The following is a 27,111-nucleotide window of genomic DNA, read 5'->3' as shown; positions in this document are numbered from 1 at the left end:
AGGAACATGACAACCACAGGTGAACACCATAGATTATTTTTATTGCTCATTTTTGTGCAATCAATACTTTCTTTCTAAGTGGAGTTACTGCAAAAAAAAATTCCATAATACGTTATAGAATGGAAATATGCAAAATATGTCAGAAGGTTACTTCATCTGTTTCCAAGACTAGCAATTATACAAATAGCAAACACAGCTGAACTGTTTCAGGAGCTCAGTAACATGCCCCTTCCAGTTCAAGTTTTCACCAAAATGTGTACAGAAAAGTCTGGAGCACATTACCCTATTTACTGACTCCCTTTCATATATTACATCAATTGTCAATATGACTATTTGTTGTACAGAATTGAATTAAGGGAGTACATTTTTAGAGGACAATTTAATAAATCTGTGGATATCACCATTAACAATCTCTTCTGTTATTTTCTCGCTAATGGTATTTATTGTATTAGTATCACCTGCAGAAAGTACCATTCCTGCTTGCTAAATGTTGAGAGAATCTGAATGTTGCGTGCAAGATCATTCGCATAAATGAGGGTTCGGAGTGAACCCAAAATTGAACCCTGTGAAACTCTCTTTGTGACTTCTCCCCAGTCACTAAAATTTTCTGTCTTTCCAATATTGTTTGAATTATCCAGCTCAACTTTTTTGCATCCTGTTTGTTATTTGTGAATCAAACAAGCTGCATCTAAGGTGATCAATTCCATAAAATGCAAGTTTTCCGAAGTGTGTAACATGATCTACAAAATCAAATGCTTTGGAAAAATCCCAAAAAAATACAAACTGGCAATTTTCATTATTTAAACCTTGTAATACTTGGTGGGTGAATGTATAAATAGCATTCTCAGTCAAGCAATCCTCCTGGAATCCAAACTGATATACTGCATTTTTTGAGAACATTTTTTGTGCAGAACAGTGGTTATTCTTAGTGCTTTAAAATTAACAGAAACAGTCTCGCCCACAAGAAACCTTTATTTTTGTGGTTACCGGTTTCGGTTTGTTACTGACCGTCTTCAGACCTCATACCATAAGGTAGGCAGTGGCGGTGAATGAAGCAGGTGTTGGCATTCGTGGAGTTTGTAACACCTGCTCCATTCACCACCACCATTCTACCAGCATGGTATGAGGTCTGAAGATGGTCAGTTGAGACTGTCTATGTTCATTTTAAAAAATAAAATGAGATATGCTAAGCAAATTGTTTCTACTTAAATGTCAGGCTACCCTCTGCATACAACACTTTTTCAAATATTTTGGAAAAATATGTCAATAAGGGAACTGACAATAATTATCTATGTCTGTCATGTCATGTCACCTTTCTTATGAAGCTGTTTGACAACTGCACATTTTAACATGTGTGGAAAAATTCCCTGTGCCAGTGATGCATTACATACATCACTGAGGGCATTAATTGTAAGTTACAACTACTTTTAAGAATTCTGTTTGAAATTCTATCAACTTCAAGTGCACTTTTTTAAAATAATTTTATTAATTTCAGTGAAAGATGTTGGTGCTACTTCTAGTTGCTTGAAGTTTCATGGTATGACATCTTTTTAAATATATTCTCCTTCTTCTTGGACTGAACTATTTAATTCTCTTTGATACCACATTTATAAATAGATTGTTAAATGCACCTCTAACATGCGAATTATCAGTCACAATACTGTCATGTAGTTTAATTTTTATCATCTTGTACGCTCACTAGCATATTCCTGTCTCCTGTTTGACAATATCTCAATTAATTTTAATCTTATTATTTCTATTATTTCTTCCATTCAGAGCATCCTTCCTTCTCGACACTTTAATGACTTCCTTTAAAATAACACAGGATTTTTTGTAGTATGCAAATAACACCAGATCTTTACTTATTCTGGACTGTGTATAAATTTCCTTCTTTCCCTTACATGAGATTTTAATTCTCTTAGGTAGCCTACGCTTACTTGCTGTTTAAATGGATTTCTTTAGCAACTTTTTAGGAAAGCTACTTTCAAATATTAACACAAAGCCACCGTGGAATAAACTGAATCTGACATTAGCACTTCTTTCTATACACACATCCACCCATTCCACTTCTTAACATACTCTTGAAACACTGTAGCCTGTTCTCATTAATACGCCTCACTGTTTTATATGAACCTGCCTCAGGGCTGGAAGGTGGTGTATTGTTTATTTCCATAAATTGTGCATCATGGTCAGACAGTCCATTAACAATTGTATACAAGTTATTGATTCAGCCTGAGCACTATCTATAAATGTTATTAAACACATACGAGGTTGGAGAAAATGATATCCCTTATTGTGTAGGGGCTCATATGGCATTCAAAACTGCTTGAATTGTCCTGACAACACATGTTTATAAATCATGACTAATTATTCCATTCCTAGCAAAGAAACTTCCCAATTCCTTGAGGGCACTAGAGAAGAATGATGAGTATTGATTGTTTATCCAATAAAGACCTCATAAGTCAGTGCTGAGATGCACCGATTGTTGAAACCAGCAAAGACACATTATTTCATGCTCAATTCAGAAAAGCCACATTGGACATTTCTAGCCATGTGACGGGGACATTAGAACTGTGAAAGATGCAATTTCCTGATGGAAATAATGAGAGCACCCATTCAATGAATATGGTCACCTAAAATGATTCGGTGATTTATCAGTTATGTTCCTTTATAGTATGTAGAAAGTATCCTGTGAAACCATAATGACCATCCAAACCATTACACAGTCTACAGTGTTTCATATACAGAGAAACTTCATCTGGTGTTCTGCAACCACATACGTTCTTGACATTTTTAAATTGGAGAAATCTCAAGCTGACATCTTTAAATTTATCACCCAAAATAGAGGACAAGAGTACACACCAATGGCACAAGATTCCTCTCATTGATAATGATATTATTATTATTATTATTATTATTATTATTATTATTATTATTATTATTATTTCTTTCTTTCTTGTCTCAGACGTTATGTCTGGTTAAAAATGGAAGGTGACGCGGACCTTGATCAAGCGTGACTTACTTTTAATTGTACGGTATATGTTACATTGCATTTAAGAACTTTAGGGTAATTGAACAAGTGTCAATAATTACAGATTTCTGTAGTTGTATATATAAGTTTGGATGTAGCTGTATTGCATTGATGTACTGTGGATATTGTGTGGTATGACTCCTGTAGTTGATAGTAGAATTGGTATAATGTCAACTTTATCCTGATGCCACATGTCCTTGACTTCCTCAGCCAGTTGGATGTATTTTTCAATTTTTTCTCCTGTTTTCTTTTGTATATTTGTTGTATTGGGTATGGATATTTCGATTAGTTGTGTTAATTTCTTCTTTTTAATGGTGAGTATGATGACAGGTTTGTTATGTGGTGTTGTTTTATCTGATATAATGGTTCTGTTCCAGTATAATTTGTATTCATCGTTTTCCAATACATTTTGTGGTGCATACTTGTATGTGGGAACGTGTTGTTTTATAAGTTTATGTTGTAAGGCAAGCTGTTGATGTATTATTTTTGCTATATTGTCATGTCTTCTGGGGTATTCTGTATTTGCTAGTATTGTACATCCGCTTGTGATGTGATCTACTGTTTCTATTTGTTGTTTGCAAAGTCTGCATTTATCTGTTGTGGTATTGGGATCTTTAATAATATGCTTGCTGTAATATCTGGTGTTTATTGTTTGATCCTGTATTGCAATCATGAATCCTTCCGTCTCACTGTATATATTGCCTTTTCTTAGCCATGCGTCTTGATCGATGTGTGGCTGTGTTAGATGATATGGGTGCTTGCTGTAGTGTTTTCTTTTTCCAATTTACTTTCTTTGTATCTATTGATGTTATGTGATCTAAAGGGTTGTAGAAGTGGTTATGAAGTTGCAGTGGTGTAGCCGATGTATTTATATGAGTGATTGCTTTGTGTATTTTGCTAGTTTCTGCTCGTTCTATAAAGAATTTTCTTAAATTGTCTACCTGTCCATAATGTAGGTTTTTTATGTCGATAAATCCCCTTCCTCCTTCCTTTCTGCTTAATGTGAATCTTTCAGTTGCTGAATGTATGTGATGTAGTCTATATTTGTGGCATTGTGATCGTGTAAGTGTATTGAGTGCTTCTAGGTCTGTGTTACTCCATTTCACTACTCCAAATGAGTAGGTCAATATTGGTATAGCATAAGTATTTATAGCTTTTGTCTTGTTTCTTGCTGTCAATTCTGTTTTCAGTATTTTTGTTAGCCTTTGTCTATATTTTTCTTTTAGTTCTTCTTTAATATTTGTATTATCTATTCCTATTTTTTGTCTGTATCCTAGATATTTATAGGCATCTGTTTTTTCCATCGCTTCTATGCATTCGCTGTGGTTATCCAATACGTAATCTTCTTGTTTAGTGTGTTTTCCCTTGACTATGCTATTTTTCTTACATTTGTCTGTTCCAAAAGACATATTTATATCATTGCTGAATACTTCTGTTATCTTTAGTAATTGGTTGAGTTGTTGATTTGTTGCTGCCAGTAGTTTTAGATCATCCATGTATAGCAGATGTGTGATTTTGTGTGGGTATGTTCCAGTAATATTGTATCCATAATTTGTATTATTTAGCATGTTGGATAGTGGGTTCAGAGCAAGGCAGAACCAGAAAGGACTTAATGAGTCTCCTTGGTATATTCCACGCTTAATCTGTATTGGTTGTGATGTGACATTATTTGAATTTGTTCGGATATGAAGTGTGGTTTTCCAATTTTTCATTACTATGTTTAGGAACTGTATCAATTTAGGATCTACTTTGTATATTTCCAATATTTGTAGTTACCATGAGTGGGGGTACACTATCAAAAGCTTTTTGGTAATCAATGTATGCATAGTGTAGTGACCTTTGTTTAGTTTTAGCTTGATATGTCACCTCTGCATCTATTATCAGTTGCTCTTGACATCCTCGTGCTCCTTTGCAACAGCCTTTTTGTTCTTCATTTATAATTTTGTTCTGTGTTGTATGTGTCATTAATTTCTGTGTAATGACTGAAGTTAATATTTTGTATATTGTTGGTAGGCATGTTATGGGGCGATATTTAGCTGGGTTTGCTGTGTCTGCTTGATCTTTAGGTTTCAGATAAGTTATTCCATGTGTAAGTGTATCAGGGAATGTCTATGGGTCTGCAATGTAACTGTTAAATAATATAGTTAGATGTGAATGTGTTGAGGTGAATTTCTTTACCCAGAAATTTGCTATTTTATCTTTTCCAGGGGCTTTCCAATTGTGAGTAGAATTAATTGCTTGAGTGATTTCATGTTGCAAAATTATCACTTCAGGCATTTGTGGTACCATCTTGTACGTATCTGTTTCTGCTTGTATCCACCATGCATGCCTGTTATGTTGTACCGGGTTTGACCATATGTTGCTCCAGAAGTGTTCCATGTCTGTTATGTTTGGTGGATTGTCTATTTTAATGTGTGTGTTATCTATTGTCTGGTAAAATTTCTTTTGGTTTGTGCTGAATGTTTGGTTTTGTTTCCTTCTACTTTCACTTCTTTTGTATCTTCTAAGTAGTTTGGCCAATGCTTGTAATTTCTGCTTCTTTTCATCTAATTGCTCTATCACTTCTTGTTGTGAGATTTTACCTAACCTTTCTTGTTTTTTTTCTGACATTTCATTTCTTATAAATTGTGTTAGCTGTCCGATGTCCTTTCTCAGTTTTTCTATTCTGATCTGTAGCCTGTGTTGCCATGCTGGTTTTGTGGGTTTCTTCTGTGTGTTGGTTGGTTCTGATCTCTGCCTAGTGTGTATATCTAGTGTAGTGAGTGCTCCTAAATAAACCAGTAGTTGTAACTCTTCCATAGTTGTGTTTTCATTTATTTTGTTGTGTATGATTGTGTTGATAGTTTTTATTGTTGTTTCGACTTGTGGGTTATTTGGGGGTCTATGCAAGAATGGTCTAATGTCTGTATTTGTGTCTTTGTATTCTATATATGTCAGCTGAAATTTTTTTTCTATATCTAACATGTGTCACTTCGTGTTCTATTTGTGCTTGTTCCGGTGGCTGTCTTAAGATTTTGTTTTCCTCTGACTGTTTAACTGATGCGTGTTGTTCTTTGTTTGTTTGCTCTGGGATGTTTGAGTCCATTACTGTATTTTCTTCTTCTTCTTCTTCTGATTGCACATTATTTTGTTCCAGTATTTGTTGTACTTGTTGTTTGATGTTTTCTAATTCTGACTGGGGTATCCTGTTATTTTTGATTATTACACGGATCTGATCAGCTAGTCGTTGTTCTGTTAAAAATTTTAATTCTGGGTATCTGGTAATAAATTTTGTGTATACTTGTGATCTGTATCCAGTTGTGTTGGTTCCTATTATTATTATTATTATTATTATTATTATAATTAGAAAACAAAGTAAAAACTACACCGCAAACGAAAATCAAAAACTGCACACTATAAAAAATTTATGAAGGAACAAACTACTACAAGCACAATAAAAAGGAGGCCAGTCAGTCACAATGGAGGAAATGTCTACTGCAGATGGTGGTCCACCGCCGCCAGTCTCTAGCTTCATGTTCCACCGCTGCCGGGTCCACTTGTTTAAGTATTCTTAGTAATAAAATACTTTCAAGCAAAATGCAGTGGGTAGGCTTGCTTATAGCAATGGTGGATCCTAAGTGTATCAATGGGCTATGGCTTATTTGGAGCCCACTTCATCTTAATTGAACAGCTGAAAGGATTTACATTCAACCATGTCCTGATATTGTGCTTCACCAGTTTTGGCTTGGTAAGCTCCACTTCAAGTCGCTCATATTCCCAATGCTACAGGATCCTACACCTCAACAATGTCATTAATATATAGGATGACAATTAATGAACTATATGAAATAAAATCTTCATACCTTCTGAACAGTTTGCTTTAGGGTGCTCAAACTGCACGGTTGGCCACGGGGCATAATAGGAAATATTGATGTAAATATGGTTTGGTTAAGTGACAATGCCCACTTTCATTTGGATGGATTCGTCAATAAGCAAAATGGGCACATTTGGGGAACTGAGAATCCGCATTTCGTGATTGAGAAGTCTCTTCACCCTCAACAGCCAACTATGTGGTGTGCAATGTCCAGTCACAGAATAATTGGTGCAATATTCCTTGATGGCATGGTGACTACCAAACAGTATGGGAAGGTTTCGGAAGATGATTTTGTCCACATTATCCAAAGCCCTGATTTCACCAAAATGTGGTTCATGTAAGACGCAGCTTGGCTCTATCGAAGCAGGAGAATGTTTGATGTCCTGGAGGAGCACTTTGGGGACCGGCATCCTGGAATGGGCCTCAAATGGCCAACATATTCTCCTGCTATGAACACACGGGGCACCTTTCTGTGGGGCTATATTAAAGCCAAGGTCCACAGAAATAACTCCAAAACCATTGGTGAACCGAAAACAGAAATTCTGAAGGTCATCTGTAGTATCAATGTTCCAACACTTCAGCAGGTCATGCAGAATTTCAGTATTCACCTGTGATACATCATTCCCAATGATGGCAAGCGTATCGAACATGTCATAACCTAAATCTGAATATTTGTAGTGACATTTACACATTGTATAAAGTGTGTGCACACCGTAATTAGTAACTAATTTACTTTTTTTCCCATACAGTTCAATAATTGTGACCAGGTATGAAGTGGGATGTAACACTTTTGTTATGGCACTTCCAAGCAGCTGCAAAACTAACTATGTGTGTATCACTGAATTCCTACTTTCCAGCAGAATGGTACTTACAAGCAGGCCACATGCAACTGGATTTTGTAATTTTTTTATACTTGTGGTATGTGTACTCCAGAGCTCAGAAATCAATATCCCAAGGCAGTTTGAAACAATTCCCAAAAATTCTCAAGAAAATTGCCTGTGAAGTTTTCCGAGTGTCTTTAACTCTCGAAAGCTAAAACAATACCTTGATGGGATGCATGGTTCTGTCGTAGCATGTTTTCCTGCCCCACAGGCAATTCACGTTTGATTTCCAGCAGATGCAAATTTTTAATCAAAGATGCACATTCTAAGATCATATCTGTGAAGTGTAAAATAGTTCACGACTGGTAATCACTAGTTCTAGTCTCGTTTTGGTCATTACTTTTTTCATTTCTTTCTGCTAATTAGAATACCTACACCATTTAAATACAAAATTCATTGAATATATGCTAATTAATGCATCTAATTACCATTTTTGTGAAAATTCCATGAGAATTGAGGGGAAATGCAATTAAAAAATGTAACATCTGTATGTTGTGCTCAATGTCATGAATATCATTGTTCTCCATATTTTTATGGTGCTTATCACTCTGGTTCCTGTAAGACATCATCTGTGATACTCAACAACACACACAGCCCAAGCAAAGAGCATCTGATTTTTAATTTTTTTTTCATGTTTATGTATTTTATGCTTCACAAAAATGCTCATAGGACATGCACCTTTGTTTAAAAATTTGTGGCGCATCGAACCCAAGCTGCCCACATGACACGCAAGCATTCTACCACAGAACCGTGCAGCCCACAGAAAACAGTTTAAATTTTTGTGAATTAGCACACTCAGAAAAATTCAAAGTCAATTTTCTAGAGAATTTTTGAGATTTGTACTCAAGCAATAGAGATGGGTTGATTGATTGGAATGTGAGGGTAATCTACCCTGGTGACATGAGAGAGAAACTATACCTCTGTGTTGCAGGCACTGACTTCATCTGGTTCAAAGATCTTGAGGAATACAATGTGGAAAAATGAGCATGACAGCATAAATCATTCTCCTCCCTACAGCTACTAGTGTTTACAGCTACTCATTTCTGTTGTCAGAAAAGAGTTATTTTAAAACATAATTTATGTGAGTCTTCCTCATACGGCAGCAAATGTAAAATTATGCTGGGCCACTCACACAACCAAAGTGTCAGTCAATTCCAAATACTTACAACACATCAAGACTTGCCAGATCAGAGTACCATGTCTACCCATGTTATGTGATAACAGTTCTATAATGAGCCTTCCAACAATACAGACTACAGGTGACTGTGATACAGATACAACTCTACGATGCCTGCTGTGAATGTGTGTTAAGTGGCAGCATCAAGTTCAGAGGCCGGTCACAAAGCCCTCACATTGTAGTAGAGGAAACTGCCTATCTTCATATAGACAGGTCTTTGCAATTTGTACGTTATCTACTACAATCCACCAACGATAGAGCACAAAAACTACTTTAAAATGTTTATTCGCTTGAGGTAACCTGCTTTCAAAAAAACTCAGGTCCAGCAAAAAAATCATCTTATAATCAATGAATCTGTTAAACAAAGAATTACATCTCACATTTTCAAGCCAAGTGAAAACCCGAAAGTATTTACCAGTTGTTAATTTGTAAAATTGTGGCAGCAAATGGGTCCACTGACTGTAACAATGAAACTGAAAATAAGCTGCTAAATTCCAGTGACCACTGATTATAAAAAAAATCAGTGAAATGAAGCAACATGAAGAAACATTTGTGCTCTAGAATGAAACAAGTAGTGTAAATACAATTTATCTACTTCGGATCGTAACCCACACGAAAAATGTACTGCAATTTACCAAAAATTACTGCAAATAAACATAGTGTGTTCAATAATACAGCCACAACTACTTAGCTGATAGTGACATCTGCCGCTGCGATGTAAGCTGGCCGGCAGCAACTACAACCCCAGCCTCAGTCACAGCCTTCCAGTCAGTCTTTTGACAGTTTGTTCGTGCATTAGTTGCAGGAGCCTCACATTGCATGATGCTCATCAGTTGTTTCTTGTAATATTTGGACCCTCTGTTTGTTTTTTTGAAAAGTTTCTTTGAAACACTTGGAGAAACCTACACTTAAGTAAAACTTCTGTTTACTGTATTTGCGTGTTCACTAATTATTTCTGCTCCTGTTCAGCTTCGCTACGACGACAGCAGCTGCACCACTCCATAGCCCATTTCTCCTTACTGTTCTGTATAAGGTAGTACATAACAATAAGGACTGGAGTCGCGTGTTCATTTACTTCTGCCTTTACTCAACTATCCACATTCTCTCAACATAACATCTAATTCCAAAAAGACCTCAAGATATAATACCGGGTTTCTTAACATCAAACTGTGCTCCAGCTTCAGCTTCAGATTTTAATTACTTGTCATGCCCTTTCTTACAGAATAAAACACAAGGTACGGAAGTAGTACTTACTTGGACCCCTCGTGGCTGATAACTGCTTGCACTTGGAATTGTGGACAGAATCTGTGATGTTTCAAAGTTAAACCACAAAGTAATAGCAGTATCTGGTGAACGAGCTAGTGCTGCCAACGTTCGAAGCAAATCTGCTTTCAAAGGTATTGGTACAGAGCAAGTAACCAAACCAAGTAAAATGCTCAACGGTTGCCACTGTGTGTTCTCACACAGTGCTACTCGAGAGACACTGTCATTTTCTGAAATAACAAACCAATACAAATTGATTACTATTAATTCTTACTGTCATTTTTGGCATTAAACCAAATTCTTGAGCATACTATTTTGAAGATTAGTTTTAAATAAGTAAATATCACACAACACCTATTAAACATAAACGTGATTGTTTTCTTACCAGCTACTGTTCTAACAATATCCAGCACAGCTTGCAGACCGTGTATTTCCTGAGGAGAAATTCCACGAGGGTAGCTACGTGACTGATAGACAGTGTCAGTTGTAGGTGGCAACTCTTGTCTTAAGTTGCTATAATATCTAGAACAACAATAAACATAATGACCCATACTATATTAATATCAAAATTCACAAAACACTTTTTGAGATGGGGAAAAAGGAGTAGTTAGTTTGTGTGTGTGTGTGTGTGTGTGTGTGTGTGTGTGTGTGTGTGTGTGTGTGTGTCAGATCCTTAGGATTTAGGGTAGCAAGACCAAGGTAAACTACATTCAAGTAGGAGGAGGACTGAAAAAGTAAAAAGAAATGTATTACAGTCATTACATTATGGAGCTGTGGCTTAATAATGTGAATAATTATTTATTTTTGCACATCTATTGAGTTTATAAGTCTGAGGCTAGCTCTCAAGTTTGACAGGACAGCCTCAATTAAAATATGTTTACAAATAGTATTATAATCAGCAGAAGGTTAGAACCAATTAAAGTGTAGAAATCAATCTGACAAGCATCCATGGGTTGGTTCGAGCTGTTCTCAACATTTGTGCAATGTTCAACTACTTCACACAACGAGATATTTGGAAGAAAAACTGACTGTACAAATATTTATTTTTGCAAGTAGTGTAACTGCTTTCTTTTAATTATAATTGACTATACAATAGCAAACAGATTTCCTGTACGCTGAAACTATTTTGTTCCCTGACTTTAACAAAGTTTCAAAAGATAGAAATGATCTTATGGCTATTTGTGCAACATACAACCTGCTCTCAATTATAAAGTACCCTAGCAGCGTTACAAGTGTATCCATCACCACTATTGATATGATACTGATAAATAAGGAAAGCAGCTAGAAACTTCAACACAGGTTTCAGTGACCACTTGCACAGCTTCTTGAAATATCTTCAATGCTGAACTTAAGTAAACAAACAGAAACAATGAAAATAGGAAGAACCTTCAGCCATCAAAACACTGAATACTTTAGGAATTTACTAAAGAAGGAAAAACAGACTGAAATGTACAAATACGAAAACACAGACAAGAAGTTCAACATATTTATGGATACATTTACACATTATTTTAACATGTCATTTCCAGCTAAAATTCGAAAAATCAAGTGTAGTAGGCTGAACAGAAAAAATTGCTGGTTGACAACACGTATAAAAAAGTCATGTGCTGAAAAACGAAGATTATATGAAATGTCCTAGTCTTCCATAGTATCCAACGAATTCCTCGCAATTTCAAGAATTATAAAATGATACTTAAAAAAGTGATGAAAGAAGCTAAAGTAATGGCAAATGCCTGCTATTAAAATAACTCCAATAACAAAATGAAAGCCATATGGAATATAGTGAAACAGCAAACTGACAATGTTTCTCCTCAAAATTCCAATATCAAATTGAATTGTAACGGCAAAGAAATTAATGATCCTAAAAAAATAGCAAATGTGTTCAATACTTATTTTAGCAATATAAGTGAGCAATTAATAGCTGAAATCAAACCTTGCATAACAAACTGCCCAGTATCATCTGTAAATACCAACATAAATCCTACTTCACTGTTTCTCTTTTCAACAACCCAGAAAGAAGTCCTGTCAGTTATCAGAACTTTAAAAGTGAATCATTCCACTGGAATAGATGATATCCCAGACAGACTTATTAAAAAATGTGGAGATCTCATTATTGAACCATTAGTTCACCTTTATAATAGTTCCTTTCAAACCGGAATTTTCCCATCATGCCTAAAAGCAGCCAAGCTCAAACCACTATTCAAAAAAGGTGAAATGGATGAAGTGAATAACTACAGGCCCATTACTCTACTATCTGTATTTTCAAAAATCACAGAAAAAGTTTTCAAAGAGTAATAGATTTTCTGGAAGAGCACAAAATACAACCCAGAGTACAACATGGTTTCAGGAAAGGCCAATCAAATGATACAGCAATTTTTGAACTATTAAGTGAAGTACTTCAGAAACTAGATAATGGCGAAAATGTCATTGGAATACGTCTAGATCTCTCTAAGGCTTTTGATATTATAGATCACACAAAACTACTGCCTAAGATTAGAGGGGATTAGAGGAACATCTAACAACTGGATAAAGTCATACCTAAGCGGTCGGAAACAAGTGCTTGAAGTGTAACATCAAAATTTCATCAAACTCACTCACCACTATTCAAACTATGGAACCATTAAATATGGCGTGCCACAAGGTTCAGTTCTGGGACCTTTTCTATTTCTGTTATACGTGAATGACATAAACAAATTCTGCGAGATCATCAACCAATTAGTTGACGATACAAGTGTGCACGTGAGTGGGAAAGAAATGGAAATGCTTCAGAAGTCTACAACAGAAACACTGAACAATATTGAAAACTGGTTCAGTCACAACAAATTGGTAATAAATGCAAGTAAGAAAGTGACACTCAATTTCTATAATGTGAAAAAAGGTGAGCAAACTGTTCAGATTCAGATATCTGACAAAGACCTTCAGACTGTAGACAACATTACGTTCTTGGGAGTATGGCTCCAAGATAATCTTAAATGGGGGCCGCATATTGATAAAGACTGTAAGAAATTAAGCACTACATACTACTTAATGAGAACATTGGAGGGATGCTACAACAAAAATTATCTGAAAACTGTATTATGCTATATATACTCAACTGAAATATGAAATTTTTTCTGGGGTAACTCTTCACTTAGCCAATAGCTCTTTAGGCTACAAAAAAGAATTATAAGAATAATGGAAGGTGTAACATTAAACAAAACCTGTAGACCGCTCTTTGAAAAGCTATAAATCCTCCCACTTCCATGTATATATGTGTATGAGATAACCGAGTTTGTGGAAAAATATTCAACGGAAAATCCCACTCTCTTCCAGAAAAATGAAAATATCCACTCCTATAACACCAGGAAAAAAGGAAATTTTTATTTAGAGCCCACCATCACCACCCTGAATAAAAAAGGAACCCTGTATTATGGGAAAGTTATTTATTATAACCTTCCCCCACAAATTAAATCAATAAATGACCTGGCAAATTTCAAGTCAACTGCTAAGGCATATTTGACTCCTCACTGCTTCTATAGCCTCCAAGAGTTCCTTCAGGAAGCTCACAAACGATTTGTGTCTTTGCCTTAGTGATGTATCACATAGAAGTTACTAGTACTTTAATGATTTACCATGTAAATGTTGCTGTAATACAAACATTAATCTGCCAGTACAGTACATGCTCTTTCTGCTTTAAAATATCTACTCTTTACCAATATTTGCTATGTATATTGTAACTCAGTGATCATTTAATGTAGAAATAATTAAATTAATGCAAATGTAATATTATATTTTGTTATACATTGACTTATTCTACATCAGAATGTACTATCTGTGTACTATACGATTACCAGGGCCAAAAAAACTCTACTCTACTCTATTCTACTCTACTCCACTACCATTCATAAGTATAGTCAGAGCTTTTACTGGATTTTAGGCTGTTAAATCCTGATCTTCCTTCCTACCTCCAGGCTGAGAATTAGGTTTTGCACCTAACTTGATACTGCTTGTATGTAATCATTCATTCATGACATCTTTGAAAAACAGAATCCTAAGCACTAAGCTCAACCTGAACACACAAAGTGCATTCTTTCAAGATGACTCCTCATTTTCAAACTAAACCATTTTTCTCTCTTTTAAAGGTAACTATCTGCACTGATTAAAAAATGCAACTTTCTTATGTTTAAAAAGAAGTCAACAGTATCCAGTGTCTTGATGAAGTTAACCTAGATGAAGTTAACCTAGATGAAAGCGGTCTCTCTGAATCCAGTGTCTAATCTTCAGTTGCTCTCATTACCACACTTATCAGAGTTAATGAGAGTCAACTAACAGTTGTTCTGCCTCTAATGACCTTACCACTTGTAGAACACTAAGTGCCAATCTTTCTTTTTCAATGTTTATCATTTAAATAAGTAACTGAACTTTGCCTCTATGGCTAAGTGGCTAAAGTTCAAGCTGCAAATACAAAAGCCCAAAGGTACAATGCTTGGTCAGTCTGAGAATTTTTTTTCCTCGCCCTTATCAATTCCTTCAACTCTAGTAATGATCTGTTAATGTGCAAAATACCAAGACGCAGAATGTCCCAAAGTTTGCAATGAGCTGTAGTTTTCCCTGTAGCTAAATACTTTTGTATTAAAGAAAACCACTCACCAAAAAGAAGCAGTGTGAGATGTAAACAAGCGGGCGCAAACCACCCCCCCCCCCCCCCCCCACACACACACACACACACACACACACACACACACACAGAAAGAAAGAAAACTTGCTAGCTCTCAGTGTAATCCTTTCCCAAGCTAGAGGACACACACGCACACACGCACAAACACACGCCTGCACCCTCACACACACATACATGCCCCTACACGACGCCCTCTGGACGCACAAGCTGCATTTTGGGAGGTGAACTACGTTGTGGTGCAGATTGTGTCAGGTGGGGTGGGTAGAGACAGAGAGAGTTGGGAGGCAGGGAGAAGGGTTCGGTGTGTGGGTGGCTCACGGCTCAGAGGGTGGCAGCCGGTCTGAAGGCTACGAGTGCAGGAGTAAGGGGAGGCAGGTGCGCAGGCTAGGCACGTGACGAACGGTTGTCTGGGCCAACAGGGAGCAATGCACGTCGAAAGTGACGTGAACTCAGAGGGGGTGACAGTACTGAGGAAGGAGAAACTTTTGGAGGAAGGGCGTGGGGACAGTGGGTTACCGGAGGTCAAAGCCGGGGCGATCGCAGTAACGAAGGAAGTGTACCGAGGATAACCCAGACCCGCACAGTTCGGAGAATCTGGAGATGGAGGGAAGGATTGAGATGGCTCACGTTGTGAGGAAGCCACTGGTGGTGGCCATTCATCCTGGTGGACATATGGTCCGTAATCGTACCAACATAAAAAGCTGTGCAGTGTCTGCAGTTGGGTTTGTGTACGACACAGCTGCTTTCGCAGGTGGCCAACCACAAGCAAGTCCACCTGCCAAAATGCTGCACTGTGCATCCAGCTGGCACCCTGTAGGGACATAGCCAAGTGTGTGTGTGTGTGTGTGTGTGTGTGTGTGTGTGTGTGTGAGCGCGCGCGCGCTAGTTTGAGAAAGAATTACTCCAAAACTAGCAAGTTTCCTATCTTTCTGTGTGTGCCTGCTGATGACTCAACACTTCTGCTTTTCAGCCCACAACTATAGTTCAAACGTCAGAGAAAAGCGAGGACCCGCATGCTCCAATAGTGTCATGCCTGGTGAAGCACTGCAGTGTTATAGCCAACCTTTGGGCAGAAAAAGGCTTTACTTAATTAATTCATTAACTAGCCACAACCAGTAAATGTTATCAGTTAGAAATCACAGGGATATAATTATCTAGTCATTTATTTTACTGTTACTGTTGGAAATGTATATCACTAAGCTTATTTTCATTCAATGGGATGTGTGACAGAAGAAAAGTTTCCATCATGACCGTGAGCAAACTTTTACCAACACTACCACTTCACTTCATAAGATATACTTTTGCCATTGTGATAAAGAAACATGACTACTTCAGATATGTGGCGACTGATTATTTCTGAATAATGCATTCCTCTCCTAATAGGGTTACTACTTCTTTCACTTTTTTATTGGGTTCTGAATAATCACTGTCTCGATATCTCAAAATAATATTTTAACCTGTACCCGTTGCTGTAGCTGTCACTGTTTCATAATCTCTTTTCCCTCATCATAGTTTTTTATTATCGAACATCTTGATCCACTCCAAAAACCTTTTAAATTATTCAAGCTGGATGGATTTCAGGTTCTCTCTCAGAACTTTCTCTAAAGGTATGTTTACATCTGGGATTTGTATTGCCACAAGTATGTGCGACATGTACACACATATCCAGGACATTTATCACAACTTGTATGAGCGCAGTTCATGTACGATCATGCATTTACATCTGGCAATTTGTATTTGTGTTGTTGGTGGTGGTGCAGAGCTGTTTGTAACTTGTGATGGATTCCCATAATGATGTAAAAGACTTTATATTTTTATGTGCTGGTGCACTTGCCCTATTGGACAAAGAAAGAAAACCCATAAAACCCAAAGAATACAACAGACTCCAAAGAACACTCAAAAACAAATTGGCACTCGTAAACAAATACGGTGGCATGGCACTAAGGAAGAATGGTATCGAGCGTGTGAAAGTTCTGTGACTTGTATGCATAGGAAGGTCTGCAAACGATTGGGTGAACTTTTGTATGAGATGGTGTATTGCGACATGTCAAATTGACATGAAGCTCATACAAGCTGTGATACATGTATCTCAGTGTAAATGTACACTTTGATCACAGAGACTGAGAAAGTCACTTACTGAGTCTTTTATCTTCTTTTCCTGCCTCTTAAACAGTCAACACAAAATCTGAACCCCTACCTGTTAATGCTTCACAGTATTTCCGCTAAAGGATATTGCAACTTTCCTCCCATTTCATCTAACAGTCAAAATAATGATCTGCAATCAGTGTATCAGAAGATAATTACGGAAGTACATTAGTTTACCATACCCCACCAGATTATGCAAGGCACATTTTACCTACAACCCGTTTTTTTAATACCAGTTATAAAGTTAAAATTTGAGAAAGGGTGCTATACTTGTTAGTGGCAACTAGCTTTGGAAATTGGAGGAATACCTACAAAATATGACATCATGAGTGTAATTCATCCACCACCCCGTCCTACACGAAAGCCTTGTTGAGGTCTGTCAATGACAGCCTAGGATTCATGAAACCAAGAGTCTACCACATCCCAAGCCAGTGTAGGAAAATGTATGTAAGGCAGACTATCTGGATGATACAGGATAGATGCACTTACTTTAAGCATCACATAGATAAAGAACAAGTAACAAAGTCAGAAGTTGTAGAGTAGCAGAACTCAAAAGGACATATCAGAATAATAGTTGCACTACCCAGTTACAACAGACTAACACACTTTACAATTCTGTCTTAAAATTCTCTCTAAAATACAAGCTACACAATGAATACATATCTAGTTTCCAACTAAGTCAGTCCAGAGTCCAAGCCCTGAGATGCTCAAAACGCAATTAAAGTGTTTGTGGGCAGATCCACTTATGTCACGTGAAGTGAAGAGCTAAGACCACATGGAGTAATTGTATCTCCTCTGCTCCTCTAGCATCCCTGTGGTAACAATTTTGAGACTTGGAGCTGTGGTTCGTGACCCAACAACATGTCCCCTCACTGCTTCAACAGTGTCGGTATACCCAGTGTTGGCAGCGGATATACAGGAAATACACAGCGGAAGGCAACTGGAGGTCATCAGGACTGCCCGAGGATTGCAACTAGTCAGACTGATGAAATCTAGTAGCATCTGAGCAGCACCACCCAGTTGACTACCCAAGAACAGCTCAAGAGGACCACACCGTAGTTCAGGTAAAAAATAAATAAATAAAAAATAAATAAAAATAAAAAAATCGATTTTTGGTTTTCATCATATTTCAATAGATTAAGGTTTTATTTAAGTACTCTGAGAAGGATTTTGCAGAAAAAAATTTTTTTTTCAAGCTTTTAAAGAGCATTTTCCTACCACGTGTGTTTATGTGCCACACCCACTTTTCTGTCACCCACTTTTCTGCATATATTTTAGACCTTTATATCCCCTACATTGCACACTAGGTTTTTTTTCACTCCCAAGCGTGTTGGCTATCCTTGGAATGCAACAGTCGGTATTCTTTTGTTTCTGCTGTTTGTAAACAACATGCTTTCAAACACGTGGTTAGTTTTGTTCAAGTGAGATTGCAAATAGTTGTTATACTTACGTTTGCACTGCTTGTTTACGTGTGTTTTGTTGTGTTTATTGAAGATGATGGAACGTAAAGGCATTTTCAAGAAACGACAATTTAGAGGAAACAAGTTTAGAAAGCTTTCTGTACAAGAGGTTATGTTGCCTGGCAACAATGTTTCTAATTGTAATTCTTCAACAAGTGCATCATCAAAGAAGCTCTCACCATTTCAAGAGAGTTACAACTAATTTACCGTAAGCAACAAGGGTTGCAGTAACATTATCATAAATTTGAGAATATTATCAGATGTAATTTCCAAATTTGTACAAGCAGACAGGGTGGTGATTCACAGAGTGTGAAAATTTGTGAGAGTGCCAGTGGGAGAAAAGGCCTAGCAATTGCCTTGGATTTAATTTGCACTAAATGCTCTGCTGTGATTTCTTTTATGAGGCCTTCAAATTCAGATGAAAATGGCCCTTTACATCAACCACCAAATAAATTTGAAAAACTGACTGCAATATTAGAGAAAGCTGTATGTGAGGTCAGTGAGGAAAGCATGAAACTGTCTGCTAGAGAAGCAGTGGAAGAAAATGATGGATGTTCGGATATTGCAGTTGCACTTGATGGAAGCTGGCAGAAAAGAGGACATACTTCTCTGAATGGAGTAGTGACTGCCACGAGTGTAGACACCAGTAAAGTGTCGAGATAATGTCAAAATATTGCAAATGTCGTAAAGTCAATGAACATGAAGGACACAACTGTGTGGCTAATTTTAGAGGAACATGTGGCGGTATGGAAGTTCATGGAGCATAACAAATACTTCATCGCACCATAGAAACAAAGAGGTATACGGTACACCAAATATTTGCGTGATGGTGACAGTAAGGCATACAATAATGTGGTGAACTCTAAGCCATATAGAGATGCCATTATTAGCAAAATCGAATGTCTAGGCCATGTTCAAAAACGTTTGGGAACAAGGCTGAGAAAACTAACTGTTGATATGAGAGGAAAAAAATTAGACGATGGAAAATTTTTGACCGGACAGGGTCGGTTAACTAAAACTGAAATAGAAAACTTGCAGGTATACTATGGGCAGGCAAATGCGAGAAATAAAGAAAATTTGGAAGCAATGAAGAGAGATGTTTGGGCCATATTCTTCCATAAGTCCTCTATTGATGATAAGCCTTGTCATGGATTGTGTCAGGAGAAAAGTTGTGGTGCAAATACAATAGGGCTCAGGCAACTGGAGAATCTTATTCTCACCAGCATTCTCTTCCTGCTACTGTTATTACAGCAATTAAACATATTTTCAGAGACTTGGCTCATCCTGACCTTCTAAGGAAATGTCTGCATGGGCAGACACAGAACCCAAATGAATGTTTCAACAGCATAATTTGGAACCGCCTTCCTAAAACTGTATTTGTAGGCATGCATACAATGGAACTAGGAGTTCATGATGCTGTTAGTACATTCAATTGTGGTAATATTGGAATGTGTTGGGTGCTGAAAAAGCTGGGAATTAATCCTGGCGAAAATATGAGTACTGGGCTGCAACACTGTGATAAAATGAGGACAGCCGATGCAGACAGGTCTGTATCAAATATGGTCAAGAAAGCAAGACAAACATCCAGGAAGGTAAAAAAAAGAAGCTGGAAGACCTGCTAGAGGCCAAAGAAGGGCCATCATATGCAGCAGGACAGTTTTAATTAACTGTAAGTAACAAATTTTTAAAGTTTTTTCTTTAAAGTCAATTTCCCACAAACTAAAATTTTCAGTACATATGCCTCATTATATCAGAAACTATCATAGATAAATGAATGAAATTTTCAGAGACTCTGCATAACATAAAAAGCCACCTCTGGTACTACACTCATTAATATTCCCCCATTAGGAAGTTTTAAAAAAATATTTTCAGCAGAAAAAATTAATATTTTTTGTTAATCAATTTAAAAAAGCATTTCTTAAAAACTATAAAGTGGATAAAGTAGATTTTAGTACAGTTGACTATTAGAATGATGTAACATACAGCAAAAATATTAAGGTCCTGCATCAAATAGTTTTTTCAGAAATGGGTCAAATACTTGCCTAAATTAACATGGGTTAGATAGGCAGGGTGTGGTCCCCTTAAAATCATCATACGTCAGGAAAATAAGAAATCAAATCTCCCATAAGTACCTGGCTAAAGAAAATTTATGCAATAACACATCTCTGCAATGAACTAAAGACACAACAGATGTGCTTCACCATAAAGCTTACAAATCTCTTCAACTGCCAGAGGCATTCAATATTTTTACACCAGTTTCAGTATAAAAAAGAAAGCCAAGCCACTTGAGGCTGTGTTATCTGGGGATGGGGCACACACTCATACTGACAAGAACAAATGACATCACATCTAAGACACCAACTCAAATCACATACTTTCTTGCACTTGCTGCTAAACATAGCTGCAAACAAAGATCAACACTGTGGAAGGACAGTAAATGCAATGAATAATCCTCAGGGCACTAAAGAAGACTCCAACAGTACTCTGCTTCCTTCAGTCTCTGTAGTGATTATTACTTTGTGCCCAGATAAACTCAATCTATGCAGCAACCGAAGCAAAAAGTAAAGTCATTGCAAACCTTGTCACGAAACTCTTGACCAATTTCTAAGCTCTCCTGATTCTGGTCAACATTCCAAGTGAAGCCACAAACTGAGCAGAACTTTTAAAATATTCAAGTAAATTCTACAGATAAATGTTTATTTTGAAACCTCCTATATGTCATCCCGTATTATTATCAAAATAAATATCATAACAAGTTACCTGAAAACACATTATAATAATGGCACAAAAAGGAAAAAAGAAAGTAGGAAAAGTAACATGTGGGTGTCAGAGATGATTTATTCGTGTCTGGTGCTTTAATTTTCAGGGTTTCTAATTACAGATATGAGTACAATTACTAGCTGTGCATGCAAATCCATCACCATTATTCAGCAAGTACAAACCTTTCAAGGGATTTGAAAAAGTGATTCCATGACACATTGCTCGCAGAATTATTTTTCAAGTAACTGAACGCATAGCGGGCTGCTTTTGGTGTCGATGCCAGACTGCAGAGCATCTTCATGTGTGGAACAAATAATGATGGCAACAACTCGGTTCCACCTTCGTACACAAATTTTGAAAGCAGCATCTGTAAATCAAAACATTACAAAAAACGTGAATTTTAAAAAATTAAATAAAAATGCAATATCTGTTAAGCACTGCAGTAATGTGCATTACTGTCCACATGAACAGAATTTCATTATTCAGTCTCATTTGCGTTCATGTTGGTACATAAACTTAAGAACTATCACAAATCAGTCATTTTTTTATCACAAACATATACACTAAGGTGATGTACGGAAGTTAATAAACACAAAATTAAAAAAAATTCAGGCAGTGGCATTGGGAACAGGCAGGTGGTAGGAGAGCTAGCAGGGGGGAAGCATGCAGTCTGACAGTTTTGTGTTGTCCATCAGCAACAGATTCCAGCTGGGGGAGCTGATGGGAAGGAGCCTCAAGTTAAGAGTAGCAGTAAGAAATATGTAGAAGACTCTGACCATGACTAGCAGGAATAGGAAGAGCAACAATGTCAGGAAGAAGAGAGTACTTCTGCTCAGTTGCAGTCATTGCAGACGTGTAGACCCTCATTCACAGACGTTAGGGGAGGGGTATCAGGTCACAAGCATTCTCAATCTTAGTGCAGAGCTAAATCGAGGCAACTGAGGGTTTACGGCCTTTGTGCGAGTACTTCACAAAAGACGATCAGGTTGTGACAGTGGGTGGGGCAGGGAACATCTTGGGTAGGGACGAGGCATACAACATATGTAGTAACTTGAGTAAGACAGACTCCCTAACTTATGGCACCAACTCGAACACGGTCGAGCTCCTCTGGCGGCACAATCGGCCTCATCTTGGCAGCGACGTACAGTGAATCCACGCAGAGCTGGAGATAGCAATAGCACTGATGACTGCTGGCTACGTGTACACTGAACTGGTGCCCGCGGGGACTATCAGGAGCTGGGCTACACTCTGTACGGTTGTCGCCAACAGTTCTGGGAAAGGGAGGTCGGTGGAGTTAGTAAGTGACGGTATAGGAGGTGGGTGTGGAGCCACACACGGTCAAACACCTGTTGTCACGGATAGGACGACGAGGCCTTTTTTAGGATAAACCGTGACAACACTCTAAAAGAAACAATTCCTCTAAATTTTTCTATACTGCAGTATGCTGCTGATATGTGCTTATACCGATCTGATTCCATAGAGGATTCTACAGTCAGCAATCTGATAGCAGGTAGTAATAGAAGAGGACAATTTTACAAATGCAAATGGCCCTGAAATATCTTCTGTGAAGTCTTCGGTTATTATTTGTTCGAGACAAAATGTGAACCATAATGAAATTCACACAAGGAATTAGTCATTCCGTGCTGAACCATCAGCCAAATTCTTGGGAATGTGGTTCAATTCCAGGATAAGCTGGACTTCTTACATCAATTCCATTCCTAACACTTTCTTCTAATTGTTAACTTTACAATACAGCTGCATCTGGACTTGCCTTGGGGCAATGAGATCAAATCCTACAAACACAATATAAGTAGGGGCACTGGAAATGCCTCTCATTTTATGCACCAATGAGCTTGCAGGCAAATATATACAGGGAAGTACAGTGCCAACAATTGATCCAGTAATTAAGAAATGTGGAATACTACAAGCTCTTTTCGATAACAAAACATTACAGTGACCCCCAGACTTTTTTAGTACTTTTCATATGTTGAAAAATCTATCCAAAAGTATCATAACAATGTGAAGACTTCCTACATATGAACTGCCTTTTCGCCTCTACACATCCTCTGCGCCGGTATTTTATTTGAAATTTAGTGTACACGCTTGGAGCAACCTTAACCTGACAGCCAGTTCTTACCTCTGTGAAAAAGGTAACATTGGGTGTGCTCTCTGGTGTCCAAAAACAGGTAACTACAATCAGCATAAGCTTCCATTATCAAACTCTTCTTGTGCAACAGAAGCAGTGGCAACCACGGAGACCTCCACATACTTTAACAAACGACAAAAGGATTTTGATTATTTCTGATTCAAAAAGCATTCTCAGGGTCACAGGGAGCAAGAACTGGCGTAAACAAAGCAATAAACTTGTTACCGACACAGTTAACAAAATAACAAAATGTTCTCGAGGATAAAAGCTGAAGCAGGTATTTTGTAAAGCGAAATTGTAGACCAGTTGGACGGGAAAACTGCTGCTTGTACACCTGGAGCTTACGTAGATATTCAGATACCAATCACGGACCTCTTACATCAAGTAGAAATGGAAGTCAGATTCTAGTGGGAAGAGGAATGGCAAACATCAGTTGTAAATAAAGGAAAATATTATGGTTGGATACAGCCCCATATACCCTGCTTCTTAAGATTTCATAACATGTTGGTACATCACAGAGCCATCTGTATAATCACTCAGTTTGGAAGGCAGGAGACGAGGTACTGGCAGAAGTAAAGCTGTGAGTACCGGGCGTGAGTCGTGCTTTGGTAGCCTACTTGGTAGAGCACTTGCCCGCGAAAGGCAAAGGTCCCGAGTTCGAGTCTCGGTCGGGCACACAGTTTTAATCTGCCAGGAAGTTTCACTCAGATGGGATTTAATCATGGCAGCTTTCCATCTCATTTGTTTCATCTACAGCTCAGAAATTAGACATGTGTGGCTACAACAACCAACCATTATGTCTTCACTTGTCCCAAGTTCTATCAAAACAGACAACACTTTCAATAATACATCATTTTTTGGGAGTGCATCCGGAATGTTATTAACTGGTGTACCAATAATTTGGCTGACAACCTTTCAGCCATTCTCAAGTGGAGTCAATTGCAAGAATTTTAACACACTTTACTCTGCAGAGTAAACACGCACGCATAAAAGATAATAATATTGGTAACAAGAGCGTCAGTCACAGACAAGACTTCACTTCTCCAAGAGTAATAGAAAGCAAGTGCAGAGTCGATGAAGCCACAGTGCTTACAAAGTGTGTGTTGTTTTGGCCATCCATAATAATCAACCAAATATTTTGTAAGCACTGCAAATCTGCATCTGCATCTACATCTACGTGATTACTCTGCTATTCACAATTAAGTGTCTGGCAGAGGGTTCAACGAACCACCTTCAAGCTGTCTCTACCGTTCCACTCTCAAATGGCGCACGGGAAAATGAGCACTTAAATTTTCCTGCGCGAGGCCCGATTTCTCTAATTTTATCGTGATGATCGTTTCTCCCTATGTAGGTAGGTGCCGACAGAATGTTTTCGCAATCGGAGGAGAAAACTGGTGATTGAAATTTTATGAGAAGATCCCTTCCCAATTAAAAAAGCCATTCCCAATGATTTCCACTCTTTTTCACATATCATGTCTGTGACACTATGTCCCCTATTTAGTGATAATACAAAACGAGCCACCCTTCTTTGAACTTTTTCAATGCCATCTGTCAGTCCCACCTGATGCTGATCCCACGCCACACAGCAATACTCAATGAATATAATTGTGAACTGAATGGGGGGGGGACGACAGGTGTGGCACAAGCAGTTTCTTTAGTAGATCTGTTGCACCTTCTAAGTGTTCTGCCAATGATTTGCAGTCTTTGATTTGCTCTACCCACAACATTATCAATGTGATCATTCCAATTTAGGATACTTGTAATTATAATCCCTAAGTAGCCTTCAGATTTGTGTGATTTGTTGCGCAATCGAAATTTAATGGATTTCTTTTAGTACTCATGTGAATACCTTCACACTTTTCTTTATTAAGGATCAATTGAAACTTTTCGCACCGCACAGATATTTTATCTAAATCATTTTGCAATTCATTTTGGTCATCTACTTACTTTACAAGACAGTAAATGACAGCATCATCTGCAAATAATCTAAGAGGGCTACTCAGATTGTCTCCTATGTCATTAATATAGATCAGAAACAATAGAGGGCCTATAAAACTTCCCTGGGGAATGGCAGATATTATGTCTGTTTTACTCGATGACTTTTCATGTATTACTGCGAATTGTGACCTTTCTGACAGGAAATCACGAATCCAGTCGCACAACTGAGGCGATATCCCATAAGCACGCAGTTTAGTTAGAAGATGCTTGTGAGGAATGGTGTTGAAAGCCTCCTGGAAATTTAAAAATATGGGATCAATTTGACATCGCCTGTCGATAGCGCTCATTACATCACGAGTATAAATATCTAGTTGTGTTTCACAGGAACAGTGTTTCCTGAATCAGTGCTGACTGTGTGTCGATAAATTGTTTCCTTCGAGGTAATTCATAATGTTCGAATACAGTATATCTTCCAGAACCCTACTGCAAATCGATGTTAATGATATGGGCCTGTAATTCAGTGAATTACTCCTATTTCCCGTTTTGGGTATTGGTGTGACTTGAGTAATTTTCCAGTCTTTAGGTACAGAACTTTCCACGAGTGAGCAGTTGTATATAATTGCTAAATATCAAGCTATCGCATCACCATACTCTGAAACGAACATGGCTGGTATACAATCTGGAATGGCAGTGAAAGCAAATGGCCAACAGCCGGTGAAAGCGCATAGAAGAAAGCAAAGACCATTTGTCACCTGGTAAAGTTATAGCAACTATCTTTTGGGATTTCCAAGGAACATTCCTTATGGATTACCTAGAAAAAGACACAACCATTACTGGACCACATTATGCTTCATTGTTGGTTCATTTGAAATGTGCACTGGCTGAATAAAGACCTAGGTTGGCATGCAAAAAAGTGCTCTTTCATCTGGCTAATGCACCACCCCATCATTAGCGATCTTTCTTTCTTTCTTTCTTTTGCTTGCGCCTTTTTTCCCGCGGATATGCAGGGTCGGCATGGTTAATCGGATGTGGCAATGTTAGTGTAAGGGGTAGCCAAGTGCCCTTCCTGCCACCACCCCGTACCTCCAGGGATGGAATTAGTGTACCCCAACTGTCTGCAATGAGTGTAATCCATGAAACAGTGCGAAAGTGTTCAGATGTCTGCGAGCTGTGTAACTGAGGCGGGACATGGGGACCAGCCCGGTATTCACCTGGGGGGATGTGGAAAACTGCCTAAAAAACACATTCAGGCTGGCCAGCACACCGGCCCCCATCGTTAATCTGCTGGGCGGATTCAATCCGGGGCCGGCATGCCCAACCGAGTCCAGGGAGCAGCGCGTTAGTGCTCTCGGCTAACCTGGCAGGTCCCATACATCAGCGATAACAATGGCAAAAGTGCTCGAGTTGGGCTTTGAACTGGTTCCTCATCTGCCCTATTCAACTCACTTCTTCCCGTTCCTTGACTTGAAACAATGGCTTGCTGGGAAGAAAGTTTCAATTAATGAGGCAGTGATAGTTGCAGTCAACAAGTATTTTGCAGAGTTTGACATAATCTATTTCTCCAATGGGATGAAATACCTGGGGGATCACTAGACCAACAGCATATCTCATATAACGACATTTTTTCCTCACTTTTTTACCAGACTTATCAAACCACCCTTGCGTCTAAAAACTGGCCATCCTTTCTGCACCGAGTGAGTACCTCTATCTACCAATCTGCAGCACTTATCAGGGAAAACACTACCAAGTATTTCACTAGTGGTTCAATACATAATCATGGAACAAGAGCCAGTTTGGGCT

The 27,111-nt window shown here is 38.0% G+C and overlaps 1 protein-coding gene across 1 annotated transcript in view; it reads right to left on the bottom strand.

The window, feature by feature from the left end:
• The window catches only part of LOC126481044 (nuclear pore complex protein Nup205), a 313,396-nt gene that overhangs the window by 152,906 nt on the left and 133,379 nt on the right, over positions 1-27,111 (bottom strand). The window contains exons 11-13 of the mRNA XM_050104525.1: positions 21,410-21,594; positions 10,591-10,727; positions 10,197-10,435 (exon numbers count right to left, since the gene is read on the bottom strand). Of these exons, the coding sequence (XP_049960482.1) occupies positions 10,197-10,435; positions 10,591-10,727; positions 21,410-21,594 (561 nt within the window). The remainder of the gene's footprint in view (positions 1-10,196; positions 10,436-10,590; positions 10,728-21,409; positions 21,595-27,111) is intronic.

Source organism: Schistocerca serialis, chromosome 5 (genome assembly GCF_023864345.2).
Source record: "Schistocerca serialis cubense isolate TAMUIC-IGC-003099 chromosome 5, iqSchSeri2.2, whole genome shotgun sequence".
Lineage (NCBI taxonomy): Eukaryota > Metazoa > Arthropoda > Insecta > Orthoptera > Acrididae > Schistocerca > Schistocerca serialis.
This window is presented reverse-complemented; position numbering and strand designations above follow the sequence as displayed.